General features: G+C 43.9%; 1 protein-coding gene across 2 annotated transcripts in view; it reads left to right on the forward strand.

Annotated features, from left to right (window-relative positions):
* TGFA (transforming growth factor alpha) overlaps positions 1–5,733 on the forward strand; it is a 128,414-nt gene extending 122,681 nt beyond the window's left edge. For both annotated transcript variants that reach the window (XM_006151274.3, XM_014588904.2), the window contains exon 6: positions 1,870–5,733. In XM_006151274.3, the coding sequence (XP_006151336.1) occupies positions 1,870–1,877 (8 nt within the window). In that variant the 3' untranslated portion in view covers positions 1,878–5,733. The remainder of the gene's footprint in view (positions 1–1,869) is intronic.
* Positions 5,734–9,761: the final 4,028 nt, after the last annotated feature.

Here is a 9,761-nt window from a genome sequence, read left to right on the forward strand (position 1 = left end):
AGAAAGTCACTTTCCCTTTCCCATTGGTAAAATGAGGGATTTGACCTTTAGACAGTCTCTAAAGATCCTTCCGACTCTAAGCTCCTGTGAGTTTCATTAAGTTTACCACTGATTCGAGAATATTTTCACCGACGTCCACAAAGAACACTGGACTTGCGATCATGGGACCAAGCTTGCACCCTCAGAGTCTCATTTGAGCGTCACTGGCCTTGGGCTCATGGAGTCCAGGTGCCCCTTTATCCACATGAAAGTTTCACTCACATCGACAAGCTTCTCTGGGATGCTATTGTGACCAAGAGAGTTCCTTTTGAGGAAGTGGTGGGTCAGGGGACAATCACCAAAGGCTAATCTACCCTAGGGCTCCTTCTCTAGGGAATAGATGGCCTTCCAGAAGCTCCAGGGTACATGGAGAGGGTCAGAAGGAAGGTGACTGGGAAGCTGGACACGTGTGTGTTCATTAAACCTTGTGGTAGCCCTACCTGGAGGGAGCTGAAGGCCCAAGGGCACTGTTTATTTGCTCTTCATTTTAATAACCTGCATAATTGTGCTAGAACACTGCTTTTCACTTAGATGTAGGAGGTCTGCATCTCTTAAGGATGCAAATCCATGAATCCTGCCTGGGTTCCACTGTGAGTCAGTGGAGGATTAGTTTGAGAACCATGGTCTCTGAAGCCCTGAAGCTTACTACCTTGGGTGGAAAGGACTTCCTTTGAGCTAATGAAGGAATATATTTTTGTTTTCTTTTTTAGCAACAATTTTAAAAATGTTTAAATCTTTTAAGAAAATTTGTAGTAGAATTTGTTTGAAACTCAGGAGAGTTACCTGGAGTAGAGCAAATTTCTTGTTAATGTCAATTCTTCTCTATTCACATTTGAGAAGTCTAACTTTGAGCCTGGGTTGGGCCTGGCCTCTCGGGAATGGCCACCCAGGCTAAAGCCCCTCTCCCTGAGTTTCTGGGACCTCACACGGCACCAGGCAACCCTGCTGGGCCTGAGGATGGGTGAACTGAGGGTGCTCATATGTGAGCCTTGCCAGGGGAGACCCTTAGATCAGAGTACTTCCTTTCCCACACCCAGAGGAACCAAGGGTTCCAAGCATCCAAGCTGTGCTGGACTCAGGAACTGAGGACCATGTCTGTGCTGCCTCATGACGGCAGCCACAGAGGTCCCCCTCAGGACTCACCCACTGAAAAATAAGTGCATCTGGGAACCAGCAGTTAGCGTAATGGCTGTGTTGCTGGACTCCCACGTAGTCGACCGCGGTTTGTGTCCCGGACCCGGTGGCTTAAAACTCACGCCGGGCGCGTGTGCGTGCGTGCCCAGGATCCCGAGAGGAGAATGGAGGAGAAGGGATTGCGGCGTGACCATCCCCCCTGGGGGGTGATTTCTCGCTTTCTGTCTCTATGTCTCTCTCTGTCTGTCTGGCGAGCGCACACGCCCTACAGTGAAAATCTCTCCAAAAAAAAATAAATAAATAAGTACATCTGTCAGAAGAAGCCATTCTGCCCCCAGGCCCTGGACCAGCTCATGAACTGCCCACCAAGCCACCCCTTGAGAGAAACTGGTCTCAGTCTAGGTTGAATTGAGACCGTCACAGCAGGATACCTCCACCCACCCACCCCTCCTGTTCTGCCGTGACGTGACGCATTTCACTTTCAGCCAGCCATTCTTTCTCCCTTTGGCACTGAAAGCACAATTTCAGAAGCCGCTGCCCCTGAGGTTAAACACACAGGGTGTGAGCTTGGTCCTAAGTGCCCAAGAGAATCCGACATAGGCTGGTGCCATCTCCAAGTCTCTGCCCCCAGCTTGTTTTCCCAGCATGGATAGGGGCTGGCCTGCAGTGCTTAACTGGCTTTTCCTTTTCTATCAGTGGTCTGAAAAGCTCGGAGGAGGGATTCGGCTGAGTGGGTTGCAGCAGCCCGTGAGGAAAGACCTGTCGTGGACAGCACCACGAGGGATGCCGGGGACGTGCCAGCAGGCCTTTCCTGTGTTGCCTGCAATCACCCGCACAGCCTTCTTGTCTTTTGTGGGCCTTCAAAACTGTCAAGAACTCTCGTCTGCTTGGGGTTATTCGGTGCGACCTAAAGAAGAAATCAGTGGACCACAATTTAAGGACTGGTCAGACAAGAACCGCAATGGGGTGGGCTCCTGTCTGCCTACGTACGAAAGGTCTGTGTGTCAGTGGGTGTCTGAGTCCAGGCGTGTGCTGTCAGCTGTGGATCCAGGCTGCCCTTCGTTCTAATGGGCCCACCTCCCCACTACAGACTCCTGCCTAACACCAGGGAGCCCTATCGTTGTTGCAGTTTTCTCTCATCTGCTTATTGGGGAAGAAGTGGGAAAAGAAATGGAATGGAATGAAAACTGAATTGTGGAATAAAAACACTGAATTGAAGAGGAGCTGCACCCTCTGACCACGAGACCCTTGACCAGCCCAACATCTTCCACAGACACACAATGTTGAAGACCTTCCCAAGCTGTCGCCACCCTTGGAAATAATTTCTTATTTATTAGATGAATAATGGATTTATTTTTAATCTCTTAGTCAGTGTAAAAAGCATAAGCCCCTTCAGACTTCTGTATTAGTGATATATGTATTGCTGGCTCAAAAGTTATACTAATTAGAAATGGTGGCTTAGGCATGGGGAAAGCCTCCTGGGGGTGCAAAGACGTAACCAGAGGGGGGTTGCTGATAGGAGCAAAACGGGTTCAGAGTTCGTGCCACGTAAGACACAAAGCAGGTAAATACGCTGGATACGTTCTAGGAGAAAGGGTAGCAAATGTGGCAGCAGGGGTCTGTCCCCTCTGTTGGGGGAGAGAGGAAGGGAGTGCCTCTGTGTGTGGCTACACAGAATTTGCACAATACATACGACACTGCTCAGCGATGAAACAGATGAACTCCCCTGTGAGCCCTCCAAGAGTGTGTCCAGAATCAGAGCATTCGCAGTGAACCGTGGGCATTGTAGGCCCAGTCCATGAAATCAAGGCCAGTCTTTATTCCTCGTGTTGTCGCTTGGTTGGTTTATTGCTTTGTTTTCCAAAGGAAAAATGAACTTTCCTATTTATTTTCAAACATTAGGAGAAATAGTTTAGTGACTTTTTTTTTTTTTTCCTTTTCCAATGAGGATGATGGTGTTAACAAAACCTCTTAACAAGCCACCTTCACCGTATGTGTCTGTCTCACTTTGCCCCAGAAGGAGAGACTGGTTTAAGCATCTGGGAATGTTCTGACCCACTGGGTCTGCCTGACCCACCTACCCGAAGCAGTGGTACCTTCAGGTCTACAGCAGACAGCTCCTCCCAAGGAATTTTCATTAAAATTTGGAAACAGAACAACAATGAAATAATATATAAACCCCTTCTGTGAGGAAAGTATTTACCAATATTTAAAAAGTGAAAGATTTCCATCTATTAACCCTTCAGTGCATCTAACTTATCATATCAGGAAAGGGGCATTTAAAATATGAAGTGGGCTGGAAAAAATGTAAAAATAAATAAGTAAATGGAAAAAAAAAAAACTTAAAAAAAATTTTTTAAAGAGAAAATGTCCTCCCCCTAATTCTTCTTCCCTGACCTGTTTCTATGGATTGGCTTTTGACTTTTTTTTACACTTGAGGTAATTATCTGGCCCGTGTCTTCACTTCAACACTCATTTAATAATCCACACCTGAAGCACTGAAGACAGAAACAGGATCTGTTGACAATTGGTCCCGAAACAATGTAGTTGCCACAGGTCCAGGATTTTAATTTAATTTAATTTAGATTTAATTAAAGAAAATAGGTTCAGGTCACACTCCTTGGGCCAGTCCTACAGCAGCATAAATGTAAACTAAAGCTTGAGTGTCACTTTCTGCTCAGAGGCCAAAGGACACTGGTTTTTAAACCCCAGTTTCCACTCACTAGACCCTCCTAAAAGTCTGAGATTTGGATCTAGAGAGACTAATGCAAGTGGATTAGTGTCACTTGTCTTTAACTTGAGTTGACATTTTTTACTTTACGACAATCTTTCTCAGCCTGTTAGAGACTCTAGGTCTGGTTGCCTTTAAAGATGTGATGTGAAAGTAGGTCTTGGGGTTCTCTCTGCCCAATAGATAGAAAGATCCATGTCCAGCCTAAAGACAGCATCAATAATTGACACTGATGAGACTTGGCAGTGTGTGAGAAGATGAGGATGGACAGAGAGTGGAAGCAGAGATTCCCTAGAAGGACTTTAGATAGACTGAGAGTCTGTGGATGCTCTGATTCCCAGGTCTAGCCAGTCAGAGCTGCTGAAACCCCCTTCTCTGTGTCTGGACACCCACACAGCCAATGAGCTTGAATGTATGCCTCCCTAGAAGTGCCTTCCAAGTCAGTCCTTTGTAAACCAGCAGGTCTGAAAAGATTGGAAGCAGAGGCTGGGCAAGGCAGGCCCGGTTGAACTAGTGTCCATGCCCTAGGATATGGTAACCTTGCTTCTTTGGTGATTTCTCTTTCAGAAGCCCAATGACCAATAAGCATTGGATTCCTCTACCATTTCACAGCACAAGTAGTTCTTTGGTTCGCTATAAAAATACCCTCTTTTCAGTTTAAAAATGCATCTTCTAATTCATCTCTGCAAGCTCCCTGTGTTTCCCTGCCCTGTAAGAGTCGAGTGTTCATTCCCATTAGGGAATCATCCCTAATGCAGGCCTGACCTGCGAAGCAGCCACAGCCTGGCAGTGGGGAACATGGCTGTTCCCAGTGACTCAGGAGACCATGAAAGCCCCCATGAAAAACAACACAGTTTTTAAAATGCCTTCAGATGTTTTATGGAGCCTGAATTTCCCCACTGCTCTCCAGCCTGTGGCTTTTTTAAGCGTACTGGCAGGAAATGTTTTCTTCTACATGGAAAGCTATACAGCAGCCAGCCCTGATCTGGAAGACGGAGCCACATGTGGACACACACAGAACCACACAAGGGATGAGTTTGGCTTTGTGTCCCAGCAGAGCAAGTAGGTTGAATGACCCTGAGTCCTTTCTCCTGAGAAAGGAGAAGGAGGTGGGCTGGACACTCACTTCTTCATATTGGTCAGGGAGGAGAATGTGTGGTCCTGGAGCTTCTTGAGAGATTGTCCTTTGTGGGTGTACAAAACTGCCTGACATCTTCAAGTCAGGTCTTTCAGGCCACTGATTGCCTTTCCAGGCAATATGACAAAGATGGACCAACAAGGCTCTAACACTTCTCAGGAGACCCTACTCCCAATAGGTTCTGGGCTTTGATCTCTCCCAACCTACCCAGCCAAGAAGAGTAGAATGATTCCGAAGTACAGAGGCCACAGATGGCATAGTAGTTGAGGTGCTGGACTCCCACATGGCCTGACCATGGTTCAAGTCCTGGACCTGGCAGTTTAAACATCACAACAAACAAGTAGATAAATAAATGTTAAAAAATAATAATAATACAATTAAAAAGTCCAGGGTCAAGGAGACATTACAGAAACAAGACAAACACACATGTTTGTAGTGTTCTAACATAAGACCTATTAGTCTCTCTAGCCTTTGATTTGATCAGGCATTCTGAAAGATCTAATGGTATACTCAAATGCACTCACACACAACAGACACACACAGAACCATAAAGCAACCCCTCTTCCTAGTGTAATAACTTATAAATGTTCATTATCTTTATTATAACAAACCTGATGCTTTTTTTAGAACCCGTTACTCTGACTTCTGTATATGTTGCACTGAAAAGGTTAATATTTAATGTTTTAATTTATTTTGTGTGGTAAGTTAATTTTGATTTCTGTAATGTGTTAATGTGATTAGCGGTTCTTCACCTTAATATCTGAATTATACTTAAAGAGTAATGAGCAATATAAGATGCAGTGTGTTTTTCAGTAATATGCATTGTTGTTCAGTTGTACTGTACTTTGAAAGGATGAAGGAATGAACTCTTTTTTTTTTTCCTAAATCAAGAGTGGAGTTTTCTTTCATGAGATTGCCACATGGCCTGACCATGGTTCAAGTCCTGGACCTGGCAGTTTAAACATCACAACAAACAAGTAGATAAATAAATGTTAAAAAATAATAATAATACAATTAAAAAGTCCAGGGTCAAGGAGACATTACAGAAACAAGACAAACACACATGTTTGTAGTGTTCTAACATAAGACCTATTAGTCTCTCTAGCCTTTGATTTGATCAGGCATTCTGAAAGATCTAATGGTATACTCAAATGCACTCACACACAACAGACACACACAGAACCATAAAGCAACCCCTCTTCCTAGTGTAATAACTTATAAATGTTCATTATCTTTATTATAACAAACCTGATGCTTTTTTTAGAACCCGTTACTCTGACTTCTGTATATGTTGCACTGAAAAGGTTAATATTTAATGTTTTAATTTATTTTGTGTGGTAAGTTAATTTTGATTTCTGTAATGTGTTAATGTGATTAGCGGTTCTTCACCTTAATATCTGAATTATACTTAAAGAGTAATGAGCAATATAAGATGCAGTGTGTTTTTCAGTAATATGCATTGTTGTTCAGTTGTACTGTACTTTGAAAGGATGAAGGAATGAACTCTTTTTTTTTTTTCCTAAATCAAGAGTGGAGTTTTCTTTCATGAGATTGGGATGTTGCTGAAGCACCTGAAGCTGTTTCTCTGCCTATCAGAATGATGAGAAAAAAGTTAGCCGGTCTTTTACGAAATATGAGAATCCTAAAATTAACCAGAGTTGACCCTTGTCTGCCTGAAGAAATTAAGTGCTTCTCCATATTAAATATATAATCCATGTCCGGCAATACTTACTGGTGTCGGGGGAAGTATGTAAGACACACTTCCTATCCCAGAATGAATTGAGATCTGGCTGGGAAGGCAGACTGACATGCAGAAAATAATTTTAGAGTATTTATTTTTTTTTAAGAATTATTTTTACTTAACTTTATTTATTTATTTATCTATTTATTTATTTTGACCAGAGAGGGACAGAGCGAGAGAAAGAGAAGGAAAGTGAGGAAGTAAGCCGCCAGGTCCAGGACTCGAACCACAGTGGCCCATGTGGGAGTCCAGCGCTCTTAACCGCCACACCACCTGCTGGCCCAATTTTAGAGTATTCTAAGACAAAATACAAGTAAATCGTGAAATTATATAGTAAACAGTATGTGTTAATATTTGCAGTTCTCCAAGTGTAGTCTCAGACTGGCTATATCAGTGGCACCTGGGAACTTATTAGGAATGTAAATCTTTTTAACTTTCTTTCTTTATTTTAATTTGAGTGAATTCAAGAAAGAGAGAGAAGGAAAGTAAGAAAGCAAGCCACCAGGTCCAGGATTGGAACTGCGGTTGGCTGTGTGGGAGTCTAGCGCCCCTAACCACCACACCACCTGCCGACCCCAGGAATGCAAATCTTTGAGCCTATTTTAGGCTGTCATGTTCCTTAGAACAGAAATTCCTGAGTGTGTATAGTTTGAAAAGAATAAAAGTTTGTTCCACTCATAGTTTTGGAGGTCTAAGATAAAGGAGACACATCTGATGAGGGTCATCTTGTTGCTGAAGACTCTGCAGGGTCCCAAGGTGACAAGGCATATCACATGACATGATGGCATATGTCTGTGTCCATGTGTCTGTCTCATTCCCTCTCCTTATAAACCCATCAGGATTCTGTCATGGAGGTCCCACCCTGATTACATTAACCCTAATCACCTCCCAAAATCCTCACCTCTTAATTCTGTAGTTCAATTTTTACTCTTTTAATCCCATCACAACCAAATCTCATCACTTGAATTGGGGGGGAGGCATTCAGACCGTAGAGGGGCCCCAGTTCAGATCTACAAAACTTTGGAGGTACCTCACTTCCCTGCTGCCCTCCAGGTGATTCTGATCCATGTTCAGATCTGAGAACCACTGTGTTACAGGACTCCGTGAGGGGACAAAGTAGTATGGGGCTACAGTTTTTAGGAGAAGCTCAAAGAGGTTTTGCAGAAGAAGTGAAACAGCACACTTTATCCCTTAGGGTTTAAATATAACAGCTGTCAGAAAGTGTGACCTTGGGGGCCAGCAAGTGGTGTAATGGTTAAAGCACTGGATTCCCACATGGCCAACCATGGTTCAAGTCCCAGACCTGGCAGCTTGAAACTCACACCAGGTGTGTGTGCATGTGTGCCCAAAATCCTGAGAGGAAAATGGAGGAGAAGGGATTGTGGCATGGCCATCCCCCGTGGGTGCGATTTCTCATTTTCTCTCTGTGTCTCCAATAAGCACATGCTCTCTATAGCAAAAACTCTCAAAAAAAAAAAAAAAAGTGTGACCTTGAATTAAGGCCTGCATTTATTTGGATCCTCTCTGTTCAGCCTACTTGAAGAGAAAAATTGGCCTGTCCCTCTCCACCAACTCATCCCACTCCCAGTTGCCCACTGCCCACTCTCACTACAGTTACTTGTCCTGAAACTGACAACGTGGGTCTTACAGACCCATAGTAAAGCCTCTACACTTCTAATCCATGTGTGGGACCTGCATGAGCAACCCATAAGGAGCTCATGGAGGAGAAGCCAGGCCTTCCCATGCCTCTGCTCCTCCACAGTTCTCTCTGCTGGGAATGGCTTGTTCTGCTTCTTTGTTCCTTCTCTTTCTCTCTGAAGCCTTCCTGAGGTCCCCAGGATAACCCCTCCCTCCCCCAAAACACCCAAAGAATTTTATGCATATTTCTGTTAGAACACTCATCTTGTTGTGATGAACTCTTGGTTTCTCCTGAGTTGTCTAGGTCCCAAGCCATCTTACGCCACAGGTCTATCACAACTCCCATGAGGTCAGAACTTGCTGTGCATCTCAGAAGCCCAAGCGCTTAGCCCACTGCCTGAGGCATGATAGTTAATGCCACAACGTTTTGTCAAAAAATCATCAGATATATTAGGCTTTGATTGGACCAACATATGTCTCTGAAGGCAGGAGGGCAATGTCATATGAGATTGCTGGGTCTCATGGGGCTGCCTTATTGGGACTTGGTGTTAGCTGCTACAGACAGATACTTCTAAAGGTCAACTGGCTCTTTGTGACTCTTCCTGGCCCCTATCCTTCATAAGCAGCCTTGCTTGTATGCAGAAATGTAAGCTCTGAGCAGTGGCTTACCAAGACTTCTGTCTCAGCCTAGGTGGATTTGAAAGAAATTTTTAACCCCAATGTGGGTTCCATCCTCTGTGTTAGTGGCACACAGAGGTTGACTCTTACAGAATATTCCGTTTTCATGGCTCTATTTCTTTGCTGATGCCCCAGCAACCTTCCTTTCAAGAAACAGCCCCGGCCCTGAGCCCCAGGAACTGCTTATGACTGAAGATGAGGAAGTTATAAGTGGAAATAGGTAAGAGAAAGATGAGAAAGGTGTTCTCCTGAGCCTTTAGTCTACGTGATTTCTTGTGATTGTTCCATGAATTCTAATCCATTTCTTTGGGAGACCTTGGAGAAAAACTGGCAATGTGGGTAATTACAACTCTACATCAGTTGAAACAGAACATTTATTAGGTCATTGGAAAAGTCATAGAAAAAAATATGTAATGACTTTTCTGATGACCAAAAAGGTGTCATGACTTTTCCAATGACCCAATATTTAGTGCCAGGAATATCAATAGGTAATACAGTGAGTGTAAGAGTGCTCCAACAAATGACTTTGCTACCAAGTTACATTCCTCTCCACAACACAAAACTTTTTAACTTGTCTACTTTGAAATTTGGGTTTCCCAAATGACAGGTCTGAGATAAGAACTTGGGGACAGATTGTGTACTTTGGAAGGAATCCCCAGAAG

The sequence above is a fragment of the Tupaia chinensis genome, unplaced genomic scaffold, assembly GCF_000334495.1.
Source record: "Tupaia chinensis unplaced genomic scaffold, TupChi_1.0 Scaffold000316_1, whole genome shotgun sequence".
NCBI lineage: Eukaryota > Metazoa > Chordata > Mammalia > Scandentia > Tupaiidae > Tupaia > Tupaia belangeri.